The following is a 19,599-nucleotide window of genomic DNA, read 5'->3' on the forward strand; positions in this document are numbered from 1 at the left end:
TAATGGTCTATAAAAACAAACTAAAAAATACTAAAAAGCCTCATTATCTTATTTACTTGTGCCTCCATTTCTTTTCCTTAATCTGATACAGTGATTTTTAAATGCAGGCACAACATTACAAGAAAAAAAACAGTATATTCTGGGGGGATTCATAAAGTAGATTTTCTACATTTGTAAGAACAAATAATGCCCACTTACAGTGAACCTATTTCACTTATTGTTGTTATTTCATCAACAACAAATACACGATAATATGACCAAGAAGGAACCGTGAAATGTGGTAGAGAGACACCAGGAAGATGACAGAAATCAGACAGTTATAGCCTGGGTCAAGATCAGATGAAATCCTCTCTCCTACTGCTATGATCCTTCACTTGTCATCTTACCCTCTGGTCCTTGTCTTCTGCACTTACCACCCATGGAAATCTTGCTATTATTCAGCAAAGTAAAACAACTAGTTTTGAATGGAAAATTCCATGAGTTTATCTGACTCAAGTCAAGAATAATTACGATCCGTGCTGATGTATGCCAGAGACCACCATAACACTGTAAAGCAATTATCCTCCAATTAAAAAAAAATCAGGATAATTTTTTGGCTTGAATTCCATATTTCATATAATCTACTTTTCCCATGATTTTTCTACCACAACCAGAGATTCACCCATTAAAAAAAAAACACACATAAAGCACTTGCAAATGGATAAAATGCTGTTTTAGAGCCACATCAGCCCAACACGCAATGCCACCTAGTTTCAACACAGACGTGTCTAGCAGGTGCTAGAGGAGACACTTGTCCAGGCATCTATCCAGGTGAACCTACCCGCTTGCTGCTCTCTTCCTCCTGAGCCTTCCTGAACTCATGCTCCAGAGAGCAGTCCAACTCATTGAAGAGCCCCACCTCCTCGCAGTTCTTCAGGAATCTCGTTGGGGTTGGAGTTTGATCTGAAAACAAAGACCAAGTGATTAGACAGGGGATCTTTTCCTCAAAAGCCAATGGCAAACATGACCTAAATTCACTAATCCCCTCCACTAGTCTTAATGATGATGCCGAGTGGCCATCTGTAACTTTCCAGCCCTTTACATAAAATTAGAATATGGAATAAAATAAAACCATAAAGCCCAGAGAAAGAAAATGATGTGTAGAAGAAGCCTGCAGCACATGAGGGATTCCCTCTGGAAAACTTCAGGTGAGGAGATGCCACTGTTGACTTTCTGGGGTTCATATCATTTGAATACATGCTGCAATGTGTAGAATTTTTTAATTGGAAAAAACAATTTTGCTAAAATAAGGCAAAAAAAAATCTAGAGTCAAGGTTAAGCCTGACTTTAGAAAGCTGGGAGGATAAAGTATTTAATAAATGTTTATATTAAATGAAAGGAGGGAAGTACACATTTGATTCGTTTTTCTTAATGGAGAATAAAGATTTAGCAATTCTCTCTCTCATTTTGAGAGTCACAGAAGGATGATGAATGGTTCCAAGACAAACACATTCAGCTTCCATCCCTCAAAAATATAATTATTAATTTTATTTTCCTCTGCTATAGCCAAAAGAATGTTCAGAGAAGACAGTTTAAAAGGAATAGAATTTCTTTCATATTCTTGATGGTCTGAAGAGTTTACTACTTCAAAAACTGGAGGATCTGAAGCCACTATTTCTGTCTTAATATTATGTACACATTCTCTAGACTCTAGGTCTCACAAGATCCTACAGGTAAGCAGGGTAGAATCACACTTTTCTAATTATTAAAGATAGTTATATTCCTAGTAAAAGTATACTTGCATGAACAAGAATAAAATTGTGTTAACTGCACTTCTCTCAGTAACAGAAGATTAAAAAAACCAGAGAGGACCACTTCCCAGTGGGAAGTCTGGCCATGTCGATTGTTTGGCAAGTGAAGAAAACTGAAGTTCTGAGTGATTAAGGGTCTTATTCAAGATCTTCCGGGTAGATGCATTATAACCTGGCATTATAACCAAGGGCTTGGTGCTATTTTCATTATGTACATGCATTATTCCCATCTGAATCTATGGCAGACACTGCTAGATGGATTACAACACTTGTCTGACGATCTACATTCAGCCTCAAATCTCTTTCTGGACAGTCCTCTAGGTCATCAACACCATTCAACTGCAGAAGGTCCCCAAGTTGCAATGAAATTGCAGTTTCAGCATTCTCTTTATATATTCCTATATGACCAGAAACTAGAATCCTATTTCATTTTCTAAATCATAAAGAGAGTAGTTAATTTTAGTAAATTATCCATTGAAAGTCAAAGAATAATCTTAATATCTATGAAGCTGAAAAAGACTTGATATTTCCATTTAATGAGCCTTTCCAAGGCAATGTCTCCTGATACACTATGGGCGTGGGGCTTTCCTACCTGTTAGGGACCCAAATGGTTGACTTGGATTCAAATGCCAACAAAATATCTACCTGCATTTTTCCCCATTCTTAGTCTAGCCTCCAAGATATTGAGCTCCCTTTGCAGTACATGGAGAGCCTACCACAGATGATTATAAATTGAACAGCACAGATAAAAGATATGCAAAGGATTGGGTTTTGCTAAAAATGGTTTTTATTAAAAGTACATTCATTTATTAAGCTATACATATATTCCTACATGGGCTTCCCTAGTCGCGCTAGCATCAAAGAATCTTCCTGCCAATGCAGGAGACGTAAGAGATGCAGGTTTGATTCCTGGGTTGCGAAGATCCCCTGGAGGAGGGCATAGCAATCCACTCCAATATTGTTGTCTGGAGAATCCCAGGGACAGAGGAGCCTGGCAGGTTATAGTTCGTAGGGTCACAAAGAGCAACTTAGCAACAACTGAAGCAACTTAGCACGCATGCACACATATACCTACATATTCATACATATCTATAACAGTTATATATACCACACAGTGTTATGTGTTTATAATAAAATTGGTATTTATGCAGCATTTTGCAGTTTACAAACATTTTCACCCACATTGTCTAGAATCCAGATCTCATAAGATCCTACGAGGTAAGCAGGGTACATATTATTTTAAAACAGGAGAAATAAGTACTTTGCACAAGGTCACATGATTTATAACCATCTTATCATATTAAGTCCTCTCTTACCTATGACCATAATCCTTTCTCAATCTAAATCCCATGCTTTGCCCAGACTCTCCTCATAGGTCCAAAGGTCTTGGGGACACGAGTAAAAACAACATTGACAACTCAGAAATCTAGATTTGATAATCGTGTGATTTAGGGAAAATTACCTACATTCTCTGGACATGTTCCTCATCTTTCAAACAAGGTTTGAATCATAAAATCACCACCATAACTGGGTTCCCTTCGAAAGTCAGTGTAGTAGGTCAAAGATACGTATGACCATGTAAAGAAGAGTAGGACAGGAACATCAGTAACAACTGGGTAAATACTAGAAATTGGGCCAGAGTAAGGGCTAGACAGAGTTTTATAAACAGAGGGTGTAAGCGGACAAGAACTGAGAGCGGAAATAACAGTGTGTGTGTGTGTGTGTGTGTGTGTGTGTATGTGTGTGTGTGTGTGTGTGTGTGTGTTCGTGTGTATGGCTATACCTTTATCAGGTGCTTATTCCATTCCAAACTGTAAATAATCTGCCTACCATGCAGGAGACCCAGTTTCGATCCCTGGGTCAGGAAGATCCCATGGAGAAGGGAATTGCAATACACTCCAGTATTCTTGCCTAGAGAATTCCACGGACAGAGGAGCCTGATGGGTTACAGTCCATGGGGTCGCAAAGAGTCGGAAAAGACTGAGTAACTAATCCTTTCACACTGTTCCATGCCAAACATACTGCTAAGTATTTTGTTGCATCATCTCATTAATTTTCACACCAACCACATTAGGTAAAAATTACTTCCTCCATTTTACTTACAAGGAAACTGAAACTTACCTTGGACCCCGTTTAGAAATGGAGTCATATAATTGTATTGGTAATGAACAATGCTAACAATCCTTGGTTCTTCTGAAATATCTTGGAATCATTTATATCCTTCACGCAATAGAACTACACTACCACACTAAAAGCCTACAGACTTTTCACTATCCAGCAAGAACATTTTTGTGACTAAAAAAAACCTGAGAAAGTATCACAGAACTGAAATATTAGACCACTTGTCATCAACAGGAATTTAGTTTGCCAGGTTTTATTTTTCCTTTTATTTCTCTAAGCTCCTATGTTGGAGATTTACAAGTTGAGGGCCATGATTCTGGGTAGAGAGAATAGTAATCCTAGAAGTGCTATAAGACTCCTGAACTCTGAGATAAGTTCATGAGATGGTCCATAAAATTGAATTCAGGTTGGCATTTGGGGACCCAAGCCCCAAGCAAAGTTGAGGGATGTTTTCTATCTTCGCTAAAGCAAAATTATTCCCAGATACCCACATTCACCCACATACATCAACAAAGGAGACTGAAGGAGCATGGCACGGGTAGCAACAGCACCATCCATCATGATGAACATCTCTGCAGCAACAGGGAGACAAAGCTGTGGAACAAGAGGGGTCATGGGCAGTAAAAGACAGCTGGCCCCCTCCTCCCCAGAACCAAAGGCCCAGAGGAGGGCCCCAGAGTTGTTACCAAATGTGACTTTCTTTGCTGTGTGATAAGAGTGACGGGAAGGCAAGACGTTTATCTATATCCACATTTGGAATAGATAAGGCACACTGTTCTGAATATTTAATTCATTCTCTTCTTGTGAATGAGCTATTCTTTCCAGTTACAACAGGAACCAGAAAATGGAGCTTAACTTTTGTTTTAACATTTATTAGAATTAATACAGGGTCTCAAGTCATCTTTGATCCCACATGGTACCAGTTCCAAGTAAGCCAGGAAATGTGCAAATCTTCAAAAGAGGGAACAGCTAAATCTATCAGCAGCTTAAATAAAAGAGGCAGAGTTTCTCGGCCACATGAATGCCTTGTCAAGTAACTATTCCAGCTGAGATCAGACCAGAAATAAGTGAGTAATATCCATGGCCAAAGTTAAAATTCCTGTAATCTATGCCTTATTTAGAACCAAGAGCATGCACCAGTTATCTATAGCAGCAGCAGTTTCTACGTCCTGAATAACCGGGACTGATGCTCTATCTGTGGATAATATCGAAGGTGTGTTCAGTAGTGATGAGTTACACTTCAAGGACCTCCAGGAACTGGTTCCACTCGGAACTCAGAGTTGACATGATCATTTAAGGATTTCTGCTCTCCTTTCTCTTAGTGCTTTCACTCAGTGGGGACCATCTGAATGAAAGATGGAGAATCTCAATCCCAAATCTCAAACTAAAAGTTAATAGTTTTTGAGTCTGAGTGCTCCTGAGTTGTAGCTATAACCTTTGTAAATCCGCGTTGGAGCTGAAGCTTGTGTGCCACCTTCTCAGTCTACAAAGAGCACATCAAGCCAAGGTCTCAGGAGACCTAGACACCCAGGGCCAGTGCAAGCAAGAAATCTTAGCCTCTTCTACTCTCCTCTCAAGCATCCTTGGGGATATATTTACCAACCAGACAAGAAAGATTTGCACCAAAAGGGATAAAATATCTTTTGCAAAGTTTGTCATATTTCAGTATCTAGTTCCCTTCCTGGAATGATGAGTCTATTTCTTGAAAATGGAGCATCTTCTCATAAAATCACTGCCTCTGTAAATAGCTCGGTAAAGGACATTTGCCAATAGAGCAGAGGCTCTATTTGCCTATCTGCCAGGAAAAGGACCACAAATGTGGCATTATGAGTTAGGAATTTACCCATCATTTCTATGATAAAAAATCCCACATCACATTACATCTCATCTGGGAAGGACCACAAGGGTATAGCTAGAACTATTAGGGAAAAAAGCAACTCACCAAGTTTTCAATCAATCCATAGCCTGCCTACCATCAGGTGCTTCAGTCCCAGCAAGTATGATTATTCCAAAGCCTAAATGACAAGCACAAAGCTAAAGCATGAAACCCAATTCTTCTTTTAAAAAAGTGTTTAGTTTGCTTTACATTTAATAATAGGTTGCTACATTATTCAGTTTCAGAGCTATGTTTGAGTTATATGTCTGTCTATGCTTCATTTTTTTAATGATAAAAAAGGCAAGGTGACAAGTCATCAATTTAAGAAAAAAGGAAAAGCAGGTTTCCCATCATATACCAGAAGAGAAAAAATGTGAGTCACCTAAGCAAAATTTTTTTCCTATTGGTCTGATAGTCTCAGTGACGGTATTACTAAAGGACTCTATAAAGTAATTTTATATCATTCTGTATTAAATTGATACTATAAAAGCCTCACTTATTCAGACCAGTTATAAGAAAGATCAGTTTGAATTAGTGACCATTCTAACTGTAGGGTATTTTTTTAAAGCCAATGCATTTTTATAATTTACGTGACTCAATTTCAGCCAACAAAATGTGGCTTAATGGAATTCCTTAAGAATGCTGCTCAAATCAATAGAGAAAAATATTAGAAGTAGCCTATCTATTTTGGTAAGAGGGTTCTCAAAAAAGGCATCTTTCTTAGAGATTTTTAATATTCTTTTTATAATCAGATTTATCCCACTAATTTTTCAACCAATGCTTTCTTTGAAATATTCTTATCCCTTACCTGCATTTTAATAGAGTTCTAGTTAAGAAAGTTTACATTAAATGAATTTTAAAATACATAATCCTTCATAAGAGCAATAATCAGTAACAACTGACAGAATCCCACAGAATTCTGGACAGGCTTCTTTGCAATAAATGTGCCTTTTATTGAGTGTGAATATACAATAGGATCAATAGGGTCCTCTTGGTGACACTGACATCTGTCCCAAGAGGCAGTGCTCCCATGGGACAAACCAAAGCAACCCTGGCTTTTAACAATAGCTGTGGGATACTTAAAAACTGACCTGGACTGGGGTGATCCAGATCAGTAAGAGGTAAGCCACACTCTGACACTCTTGGCTCATATGCTGCAATCCATTTACTGTCAAGGTAGAGAGCTGGTGGACTAGATACCCTTAGAGAGGGTATGAGTCAACCAGAGCACGCTCTGATAAAGGCATCTCTTACAACACATGATTCCAGAAGACAGCAGTATGGATTCAAAAATACAAGTATATTTTCCACAACTGCATACTATCAGCCATGGCCTAACCCTAAGTGTTCCAACAGCCATTAAGTCACAATTTTAATTCCATTTAGAGAAGCTAAGCCACTAAAAAGTGTTACTAACACTGTGAAACCACGTCTTTGCTGGCCACGTAAATGAAGGGGTCAAAATCTGCCCTGCATAGTGGAATCCAAAGCTTAATGCTTGCACTTAGTCACTAATTGCCCAAGTTCTCCTACACTGTTTGTCAAAAGGGGTTGGGTTCCAGATTAAATAGACTAGAAGTCAATTTTTCATATATAAAAGGAGACTTTCAATCAGGCCTCTGACATATTCAGGTGAATTTTTAAAATTCTACTTTGCTTGACCAATTAAAAACATGAATAACAAGCTGACATGGCCTAGATGCCAGTAGCAACTTATCACAGTGGATGAGAAAATCTGATTCAAAAACACAACTCTTCACTCTTCTAAATGCTAATGCATTGTTATAATTTCCTTCTAAAAATGTTTGACTCTTCTTTCCATTTGATGACTACTGAAGAGATAAATCAATAATAAAAAGCAGTTCATAGACTTATATCCAAACATAAATCTCAGGCTGAAATATGCTAAAAATAATATGTATATCTCACCAAATCTAGATATATAGTAAGAAAAATATAGATAGGGACTTTGGACAAATTGCTCATCCTCTTGATGTTTTTCACTCATATGGGAAAAAAAAAAGTGGCTAGGATTAAATGACAGTGTATATAAAGCAGGGGTGGGCCACAATTACTGGCATAAAATACGGCAATAAGTGGTAGCTATTGCTATTATCATGCTGCCCTCTGGTGCAAGCCATCTCCACCACCCTCTGTTCCATGAAGATCTGATTGATTTCCATAGTGAATTACCACTGATGGAAAAGAAAGAAGGGAAGTATGGGCCATGTGTGTGTGCATGTGTGTGTGTTTGCATGTGTGTGATTTATTTACTTTTTATATCCCAGTTCATTCCAAAAAGAATTTGCAGTGATATGTCACCTTTCCTCTGACTTCTCTATTAGAATGTTCTTGGATTATTAAATAGGGTTTACAGCAAAGAGCCATGGGCAGTAGATTCGGATTCTGAGACTGTCTGGTTGATTATAGCCTCTTGGAAACAACAGTTCTACTTCATTGAAAACATTTTGCTTTCTCCACAGTAAGAATTAGGTTCTGAGTCTGGAGCTAGGCTGTACTTCTAGACCTAATCCAGATCTCAGCTGGGTCCTGAAGGGTTATAGTGTCCTTTTCACGAGGAAGATGAGATGAAGAAGCCAGTCTCTCTCACCTCTCCTCTGTGCGTCAGGGCAAGACAGTCAGCTGCATCGCCTCTGGTGTTGGGGTTTTACCACTCTCAGCCCCACCACACTCAGAGGTCAGGGAGAAAGAATCCCTGAGCCTGGAGTACTGAACACCAGGTCTTGGCTGAAATGCCACACCCATCCAGTAAAGGCATTTCCTGACCTCCCTTCAGATAGCCAGCTGGCCACTGTCACACCATCATGTTTTTATCTTCATCAGAGTACTTGTCCCTAACGGATATTTTCGTATTTATTTATCTGGGGGCAGGCGGTTGTTTTGTCTTGTTTGTCTATTCTCTCTCTTCCTCCCCACTCTCAATAGCGTAAAGTCAGCTCTAGGGAAGAGCAACTTCATCTGTCTGCTTCAGTGCCACATTCCCAGCACCCAACACAATAGGATCCTTGCGGCACTCATCACATGTTTGTTAAATAAATGAATGGTGAAGGGGCAGCTTCAGATCCTCTTTCTACACCTCAGCGGGTGCCTGTCCTAACCTCTCTGCAAGCACAGCCCCTTTGCCTGCAGCATTAATCGGATTAAGATGTCTAGTGGGGGAACTGACTGGACATTTAAAGGCAGTCTCTGTGTCTCTTTCTCAGGTTTCCCACCTGAGTGTTGATAGGGCTTTACCTTTCGGGAAAGGTCTGTGATATTCTTGAACTTCACCTTCCCTTTAATGAAACAAAACCAATCATCTAGGTCAATATTTCTACCCTATTTCCACAACACACAACACATACACACAGAGTTCTCATCTAGAGTATTATCTGCTTATTATTTGATCAGCTACAAAGTTGCACTTTGATTCCTATTCTGTTTTTCCCCTGTGCAGAACCTGGGAACCCTGTAAAAAATGAAGGTGGGGATGTTTGATAGGGCAAGATGGGGGAATTCCAGGATATAAAGCCATAAAACCATTAACGTAGACCCAAACACATATTTCTAATGCTTCAGTATGTTTAATACTGAAATTTGATCATCATTTGCAAACCAGGTAGATCTGATGTGATGTGGTAGTTGGTAGTTTTGCAACCTGTGTGTGGAAGTGTACTGTCCTCAGTAGATTCCCATCTCAAACTTGGCACCTAAAAACCATCAATATCACCACTTCCCTCATGAAGAAATTATCACCTATCAGATTAAGAACAGCTAAAGGGAATGATTCATGCCCCTGATCACATCAGGAACTCTGAACATGTATCATATGGCCCAAATAAGGGTGGAAGGACCAAGGTGGGAGGGGATGGAAGTCTTTGCCCTCAGAATCCAACATCACCACCCCTATTCCTGTCCCTACTAGTACTGTCCCCTTAGAAAGAAAGGCTTTATGTTTACTCTCCATCCATAAGAGCAGACTCACCTTAATAAAACACCAGGACTGCCACTGCTATTATCCTGACTTGTGGTGTGTCAAAGATTGTTTACAGTCATTTTGAGTAGTAAATTCTACCTGCCCTAAATAAAATGGCTCTATGGCAAAGCTATGAAATTATTTCAAATCTTACAATTCTTTGGATATTTATCCATGAAGAATATATCTGTGGTATCTTAATAACTTCCTTAACTGCAATATTTGCAATTAATGAAGGATGAAGTGATTTTACAAAAATTTAGGTTAGCCAGATATCCTGAAATCAGTGATAAACATACCTACCATACATTATCTCCTTAATATATGTCAAACTCCAACTCATTCATTTGAAATAAAATTTTGTATAATTGAATATTGCTTGAAAAAAAAATAACCCAGGAGGGACTTAAACATTTTTGCCCTGATGATGCTCGCTGATATAAGATTTGATTTATACTATTTTTATTTTTACTATATTTCAAGCTATACAAAATTATTAATCTTTATGAGAGGCCACAAAATAGGCTTAAGGGACATTAAGAAATAAAATCTTAATGAACATATTTTAATAAAAATATATTCTGAAACTTTTGATAAATTCAAATCCAAGTAATCAAGATATACACAAGTAAAATTTCAATCATTTTTACAATCATAATCTAGTATGCTAAAACTGTGTTTGAGATAAATATGTATAAAGACTTTCTTGAGAAAAAATAGCAAGGCAAAAATACCCAGTAAATAGCCTATTACAATTCACTGTGGACAAATTGACATATGATGTGTAGTTGACCTCAACCCCTGGAGTTGGACTGGATAGCTTTACATTCTGTTCCAGCAAGAAAATTCTGCATGATTACAAACATGCAGCGTGGGGAGCACGTTTTAAAATTTAGCACTCAATTTCATTGGGAGTATGAAGTGGCCTCCTACCAGCTTCAACATAAAACCTGAGAGAGCAAAAGATGGTAAAGAATCTGCCTGCAATGTGGCAGACCTGGGTTCGATCCCTGGGTTGGGAAGATTCCCTGGAGGAGGGCATGGCAACCCACTCCAGTATTCTTGCCTGGAGAATCCCAAGGACAAAGGAGCCTGGCGGGCTACAGTCCATAGGGTTGCAAAGAGTCGGACATGACTGAGCGACTAAGCACAGCACCCTCACACTCATCTACCACTCCCTACCCCAAGGCAGCCTATTTTAAGGATCCTGTTTGGGTTAAAATAAAGGGTGAACTTATTATTTTAAAATACTGGGGATTCCAAAGTCTAATGCCTTGTTATTTGCATATATATGTTCATTGTTGAACTGTAAGGTAACACCACATGTGACTCTACAGAACTTAATAAATGATCAAAACAAAAGAACAGACCCCCCTTCCTAATCCTTCTAAGCTTTCATAATTCTTAGAAATTTGAGTTTCTGCATCTCTGTTTCTAGACTTAAGGAAAGACAAAGCTGTTTCTGAAGAGCCAGCTAGTTCAATGAAAACAAACAGACTGAGAGAGGTATTGGGAAGGGTGTGGGGGGATGGTTGAGGGAAAAGGTTGACTTTGAACTCAAGAGTCTTCCAAACTATAGTACATCTGCACTATTAACAAGTACAGGCCGGATTGTGAACATGTGTGGACGGTCCCATCACTGAAAGTATTTGATCATATGTATCTACTGAGGAAGCCTGACAGAGCAGTAGCTGGTGCGGGTCAGAGGGTTAGAAGTGCAGGATCAGGGGCTCTATTTCTGCCCTGCTGGGAGGCCTGGCACGCTGTAGTCCTTGGGATTGCAGTCTGACAAGACTGAGCGACTGAACTGAACTGGGGAGTTTGGGAGAGCTGTTCCCTCTCCCACGTCCCTCCACCTCTTCAGTAAAATGTGGGTTGTAATAATAACCTGTCTGACAAAACTCTTAGAGGGTTTACTGATAATAGTGATAATAAAATACTTGTAAAATTTAAGTGCCATAGAAATGCTCAATTATTGGAGCCAGTTTTGCCTGGGCAGTCAGTTTCTCTTCTGAAATCTTTTAAAACATGTTCATGGGTGTGACTCTTTTCACAATGCCAGGGAGTCAGTGGCTTGAACAAATTATTTCTAGCCTAAGAAGGGCAATAGGAAATGCTTTAATTACCCTGGTTGGGCTCATGAAATACTTTCACTTAATACTTTCATTGTATCTGGGCAGATAAAATCATTCCCATTTTATAGAAAAGGAAACTGAAGCCCAGAAGTGTTCACCAACTTACTCAAGGTCATCTGGCCAGACTAGAATTCAAGTTTTCTCACTCCTTGCACTTTTTCCTTACTCCTGGCACTCTTTTGTCAAAATGGGACAGAAAGGCAATTAATTGATAGATTAGCCTTATTTATTTCTGCTCACATGTGTTGAGTACTCGCTATATTTCCATCATTATCTCATTTAATTTCCTAATTATGAAGCAGGTACTGTTTCTTAAGGAAACTTTCACTGATTAGTTCAACCAGAAAGAGAGCTCCTTCTACTAAAGTCACATAGCATTCTCCCTTACAAGGCTCTTTTGATACATATCATGGACAGTCTTCTGTTTTAGCTAAGTTTTCACACACACATACACACTACATTATGATGTCCTCAAAAATAGTAATCAATCATATCAATCTTTGAGGCTCCATGGCACTCAGAATGGTGCAGAATGCATTCAGTTCAGTTCAGTTCAGTCGCTCAGTCATGTCTGACTCTGAGACCCCATGAATCGCAGCACGCCAGGCCTCCTGGTCCATCACCAACTCCCGGAGTTTACTCAAACTCATGCCCATCGAGTCAGTGATGCCATCCAGCCATCTCATCCTCTGTCATCCTCTTCTCCTCCTTCCCCCAAGCCCTCCCAGCATCAGGGTCTTTTCCAATGAGTCAACTCTTTGCATGAGGTGGCCAAAGTATTGGAGTTTCAGCTCCAGTGTCAGTCCTTACAATGAACACCCAGGACTGATCTCCTTCAGGATGGACTGGTTGGATCTCCTTGCAGTCCAAGGGACTCTCAAGAGTCTTCTCCAACACCACAGTTCAAAAGCATCAATTATTCAGCACTCAGCTTTCTTCACAGTCCAACTCTCACATCCATCCATGACCACTGGAAAAACCATAGCCTCGACCAGACGGACCTTTGTTGACAAAGTAATGTCTCTGCTTTTTATGCAGAGTGCATTACCAATGCTCAATTAATATTTGTTGCTTGAGTAATTACAGGTATGTGATTTTTTTGAAAAAATACATGGATCCAAGTTTCATAGCAATAAATATTTCACGTTACAGAAAAATGAGAAGTCACAGAGCTCCAATTATTTTAGTAAACACTACATTAGCTGATTACGTTTCTTCTTACCATTATTTTAAGTCTCAGCTATACCTTAGAAATGTATATTTTCAAGGCTCAGAATTTGCCATTGGAAAATCATTCTGCTATGCACAACAAGTATCTCTTGTGTGGCGATCTGCTCACCCAAGCCTCTTTGCCTGATGGCTCCTTACCTGATAACATATTGTCTGTTTTTATTGAGGGAAACTTCAAAGTCATTTCATGCTTGTGCCTATGAATCATCAGATGGTCCTCTGTTGGGAAGCGCTGTCAGACAAAATAAAAAAGGGAGAGAGGAGAGGAGCCATTCAGTTTTATAATAAATATTTGCCATCACAGAGAAAAAGCTTTATTCAGCATTGTAAACATGACAGGCAAAACAAAAGGTTAGTTCTGAAAAAGTGTGAAAGCATGGTTGGTAAGTAAAATGACAAATTATTTTATGCAAGCACATGTGCATTTATGTCACATTCTTTCTTTGGGAAAGAATTACATGTCATGCCTAATTATTTGCTCTATATCTACAAATGTACCCCATGACATTTGCATACTATGTTTCTGTAATATGAAGACGCTGAACACTGATTATCTCAATAATCATAATTATATATATGATATATAGTAACAAGACAAATTGCTTTTAATGTTCTATGCCCCCTACAGTGTAGTAAACCAACACTTTAGTTTTAATTTTCAGAGAATGACACTATCATTGTCAAAATGCTGTGCCCAAGTGTATTCAATTGGCTGGCTTCAGGTCATATGATGGGATTAGATTTCCTGGCCCTCTTGTGGTTGGGTGGGGTCATGTGAGTGGTTCTGCCCATTGAGTCATGAATGGAAGTGACACGTCACCCAGATGTAAGCATCAACTTCCTGGGGCAAGATCCTTTCCCTTTTAGCATGGCCATTCACAGTGGCCCCTCAATCATCCTAAATCTCTGGAGGATTATGAAGAGCATTTCCAAATTCTAAAAAATTATGACAAATGTCCTGTCAATCTATAATTGAAATGTATGCTTGGGCAACTGAAATCAGTCTTTACTGTGTCAAGTCACTGAAGCTTTGAGTTGATTTGTTATTGCAGCAGATCCTAGCTTATCCTGACTCAGACTGGTACATTTTAGTAACTAAAATTAACTAAGTATTTGACTTATCAAAGTCAAATGGAAATACAACAAAAGACAATTAGGCCTGCTAAATATTTCTTAGGCTTTGACAATTTAGAAAATCTTTCAGAACATCCCAGCTCCACAGGATAGTGGCTACAAATTTCAATTACCATTGTATACTAGAATAGAAATCTTTTCTGCAAATAATATAATTTGTATTCAAGGGAATGAGAGGATTCACTAGGCTAAATTCATTGGAAGATTTCAAAAGTAGTTCTTCAACTAAATATCATTCATTTCTTTGTCATTTGTATAACATAAATTGGAGAGTATAGAAGGTGCAAAGCATGGTGATAATGCCAGATTTCTGAATACACAGAAGTCTCCATGACATGTGGGTTTTTCCTGCAGGATCATCTATTTTCTTGGTCCTCTAACACCACAGTAGAATGACTACATCAAATATGTTACAATACCATGTGTGACTTAGACACATAGATTAAAATTCTTAAAGTCTTTCTGTCAAAAGCCTTATCATAATTTTTCTATAATATATAACCAAAAAACCATATGGTAGTAGGCTTCATTTGCAGCCATTTGGGCAGCCATTTTTGGCTCCATAAAATAATAGCCTAAAATAGAATATAAACAGAAAAAAATAGAATATAAACTTATTATATACTAAAAACAATTTCCATAATATATCATAGTAACTATAATTATCTTCCAAAAGAGACAATATAGGATATCTTGGATTTTCTTTTTATATTTGGTAGGAAAGAAAAACGAAAGTTAAAGTGTTAGTTGCTCAGTTGTGTCTGACTCTTTACAACCCCATGGATTGTAGCCCACCAAGCCCCTCATTCCATAGAATTCTCCAGACACAATACTGAAGTAGGTAGATATTCCCTTCTCCAGGGGATTTTCCCAACCCAGGGATGGAGCCCAGGTCTCCTGAATTATAGGCAGATTCTTTACCATTTGAGCCTTTCCATAATATCTCATATTAACTATAATAATCTTCCAAAAGAGACAATATAGGACGTCTTGAATTTTTTTTATGTTTGGTAGGAAAAGAGCAGCAAATTGTAAATAGCCAAAATGTACAGACTGCAACAGACACAGAAATGAGCGAGGCCACTGGAACTTAAAACATGGTTAATGCAGAGAGCAAAGGAACACTGAAATTAACATTGGACTTTGTGAGATTAGAAGGAGCACAAGAAACTTCTCTCCTCACTTGTGGGACATAGTTAATTTATAAGGAGCCATAACACATACACAAAAATCTCCCAGATATTACAAGTTGTTTTTAATACAGCAAAGGTTCTTTCCAATTAGGGAAAAGGGTGGGGGAATCCATCCATCACCTCCAATACAGTGCAAGCACTAATAATCCATTCTGACTTCCATTTCCAATTCTCAGCCATCCTTTCTTCTCCATGCAGGTTCCCAGACTATGGAATGTGGCTAAAGTAAATGTCATGATGGACTGATTCCCTAACACCTCACCAGGAGACCCTTGGTATCACTGACCAACCACTATATATTCTTCATTCTAATTTCTTTTCAATTGAAAGATGCTCATATTTTTATAACAGCTTGTCAAGAAAAAACACTTCCACATTAAAGAGAGACATCAAGTTGTAGGTTTATCTTCACATTCAAATTTAGAGGGTGTTGAAAGAAGAGGCTTGGAATTTTACCTTAAAACCAAGAAACTGTGCAAATTCTCATTTCTCATGTTTGTCCAACTATTTCATCAGTTCACTCAGCCTTCTCAAGGAAATGACCTGCTTTCACTGAAGCTGAAGATCATTTGAAATGCACCCCTTCAACCTTTATTATCACCTCCATCTGAGAATCTGCATTAACTTCATGGGTTCTAGTTCCGTTCTCTCCTGTCTCAGAGAAATGAGCACCCCCATCTCCTTCACAGGATCCTCTACACCCCTATCTCCTGAGGATGGACAGTCAAGCTGTGATCCTTCAAGTCAGCACACTCACTCCTCCTTGCCCTTGACAAAATCCAGCCTGGAGAGCCCTGACTTTAAAAAGGACCTTTCTCAAGCTGCCTCCTTCTCTGGCTACCATTATATCACTCTGCTTTCCGTCACTCCCTAGCACTCTTGAAAGACTCCTCTATGCTGGCCACCTCCACTTCCTCACCACCCGCTCGCTCGGTAATCCCTTCCAATCTGGCCCCCACCGGACTCCTCTCTCATAGGTTGCCGGCAGGCACCCAACTGCCAAACCCAACAGCCCCTGCTCAGGCCTCTCGCTATCCCAGCTCTAGCAGCATCTGACACCAGTGACTACACGTCTGTAACATTTGTTTATTTATACCCTGCCTGATTCCAAGAAGGAGAAAAGATGGCTTGTAGCAATACCTAAAATAGAAAGGGAGAGCATCACCAGAAGTAGGTGATCCCCCAAAAGGAAACAGATCCAGAAAGAAACAAGGTTAAAGCCGAAATGCACAGCATTGGGGTGTGCTCTCAACAGGGGCAACTTAGCCCCCAAGGGGACATTTAGTAATGTCTGGAAACATTTCTGGTTGTTACAAGTGAGGAGTGCTCATGGGGTCTAACAAGTAGAGGTCAACAATGTTGCTAAGTATCCTATAGTGCACAGGGAGGGCTTCCCCAGCAGCTCTGTGGTTGAAGAATCTGCCTACAATGCAGGAGACAGGGCAGGAGCCATGGGTTCAATCCCTGGATCAGAACGAGCCCCTGAAGAAGGAAATGGCAATCCACTCCAGTATCCTTGCTTGGAAAATCCCATAGACAGAGAAGCCGGGCGGGCTACAGTCCAGGGGGTCGCAAAGAGTCAGATACAAATTAGTGTCTAAAACAAAAACAGCAATCCTTTAAAAGCGCATTTTCTTAGTTACCACCATCACAAAGGCAGAATTGTGACTGAGATTGAGCTTGTTATCACTCACAGACACTATTTGAGCCTTTCCAGGCCAAGGACAAATGGAAACTTTCTTTCACTAACAAGTAGTTCGCAAAGGCAGCAACTTAGCGACTAAACAAGAACACAACAGTGCATAGGGAAGCTCCCTAACACCACCACAACGAAGAATCATTCAGCCCCAAATGTCGGTAGGGTCGAAGATGGGAAATTTCCACCACACTGTCCAACAGCCACTGTGTACTTTTCTGACTTATCCAAACGCTGGATGCAGCTAAACCTTCCTTAAAGGCTCTCTCTACCACCATTCACAACCCTGGAATATCCTGGAACCCTAACTCTCCATGAACCTTCTTTGGCCTTTGGTAAATCTCTCGAGGATCCCTTTCCCTTAAATGCCCCTTCGGCAGAGGAAACCCCATTCTCCTCCCCCAAGTAAAGTAAAACCCCTTATGATATTTTTCAGGGCGACCTGTGCTCTCCTTTCATGGAAAATTGCAGTTCATTAATTAATTGATGATGTGATCATGTGTTCCACAGATGACAGTTAGGCTAGAAGCTCTGTGGGGGCAGGATGCATGTGTTTTATTTACACAGCCGACCCCTGGAAAGTGTGTTGAGTGTCTCAAATTGAACAAAACTTAATGACACATTTTCACAGCCAAAGCAAAGCAAACTACTCAAATAACTGGATTTTTTTCTGGCTATCAAAACTCCTCCTTAAGAAAACTAGGTGGAAATCAGTTTTAACTTAGATAAGGGAACTTTCTACATTCGCAATGGAGAGTCATGGTCTAGCAGAATTTTATCCGGTACAACAATCTATCTGTGTCTTCCCAGTGTTTCCTATTTCAAAGGGACCTTCAAAACCAGTCCCAAATAGTTGAACTTCAAAATAATTCTCTCTGCTGCTTTCCTTATTTGTAGAGTAAAAACCAGCATTCACACAAAAGCCCTTGCAGAATCTACTAGAACCCAAGCAAAGGATGCTGGTTTCTTAGCCAGTGTCTGATGTCACCAGCAGCATCACAGGGCAATATTTCATGTTCCCATGGCATGTTCCCCCCAGGAAGCTTCCAGAACCCTCCTCACACTCTCTGGGGAGATAAAATGAAAGGGTCCTTAATGGACGTCACTTCTCATTGACTCACAGAGATGGTTCCATACTGTGTCACCAATCCCACAATATAAACAGACAAAAATATGGGGCTTGATTCCACTTGAAACTACTGGGCATTTTAGAGAAAGAAGAGCATAGCTACCCACATGCCCGTGCTCTGAGTTCTAAGCTTGCTATTTATCCCATAAAGTGAAGATCTTGGCGTGAGAGCACCATGTGTAGTCATTTTCCAATGACTAGAACTTGGAGACATCCAAAGGGTCAAGGGTAGAAAAAGTATCCATCAAGTTCCAAAGGGAAAATCCCAAACTCTGATTTTAGATGATGGATGTTTCCACTTTCTTTCCAAGACAGGGGTTCTAGTATAGTAATAGCTGAAGTCATCATAGCAACAGTGGATCTTAATTGAGAACAATGTGCTGGTCCTTCACGAAACACTCTACACATAGAACCTCATCTAAACCTCACATCTAACCCACTTGATAGGAACCACTGGAGGCCAAACGAGGGTTAATCCAGCACAGCAGGCCAACTTCCGCTCTTAAAGATAAGTGGAAAAACTGTGGGTTCTAGAAGAGTCTAGGAGTTTTATTTTACTCAAGTGGGAAAACAAAACAAAACCAGATTCAGTCTCTGATGGTGAGCTATTTCACCAGTAATCCAATGGCCCAGAATTTAAGCAGCTATTGTCAAAGCAGGCACCCTCTTTCCCCCAGTCTGAAATATCAATCCTGAACATCTGGTGGGCAGGATTCGGCTGGCTTACTTCCCGGGGAAAGTTATGGGGGGAAATAGCCAACACCAATGTATCACAGAGGCTGGGCGGGAAGTAGTTCAAACTATTCAAAGTGGAAAATGACGATGATGGTGGTGGTGGTGGCGGTGGTGAGAATATCTCGGTATAAGAAGGAAAGCCAGCAGCAGGCATGATGGCCAAGTGAGAGGTGCCTCCTGTGGGAAGGTACTGCGTCCCCTGCAGGCAGAGCAGAGGACCCCCCACACTCACCTGGGAGCAGCCTGGGGCACTGCAGACAAACGGCCTCTCCTGCTCCAAATTCATCTTGGATTCCTCATAAATCTGAAGGGTCAGGGAGAAAGGGAGGAAGGAAAACAGAAATTCATGAATATCTCCTGCTTCTATCTGAGAAACATGAGAAAAGCAGTGGTTCGGAGCCCTCTCCTCTGCTAATTCCCACGTTAGATGAGGAAAACATGAACACGAACAATAGGTCCTGCCTGGCTGAGGTTTATTAGGCTCCCTGAAGTCTGAGTTCCTATTATATTTTCTCAAATGCATATTTACTGCACTTTGAGGGGAAAACTGCCAACAAAATGCAACTCTTAAAATGTCTGTTACG

General features: G+C 39.9%; 1 protein-coding gene across 1 annotated transcript in view; it reads right to left on the reverse strand.

Moving 5' to 3' along the window:
- The window catches only part of CREB5 (cAMP responsive element binding protein 5), a 426,112-nt gene that overhangs the window by 329,348 nt on the left and 77,165 nt on the right, over positions 1-19,599 (reverse strand). Inside the window, exons 2-4 of the mRNA XM_061165457.1 lie at positions 19,248-19,319; positions 13,267-13,360; positions 821-942 (exon numbers count right to left, since the gene is read on the reverse strand). Coding sequence (XP_061021440.1) covers positions 821-942; positions 13,267-13,360; positions 19,248-19,301 — 270 coding nt within the window. The 5' untranslated portion in view covers positions 19,302-19,319. The remainder of the gene's footprint in view (positions 1-820; positions 943-13,266; positions 13,361-19,247; positions 19,320-19,599) is intronic.

Source organism: Dama dama, chromosome 18, assembly GCF_033118175.1.
Source record: "Dama dama isolate Ldn47 chromosome 18, ASM3311817v1, whole genome shotgun sequence".
Taxonomy (NCBI): Eukaryota; Metazoa; Chordata; class Mammalia; order Artiodactyla; family Cervidae; genus Dama; species Dama dama.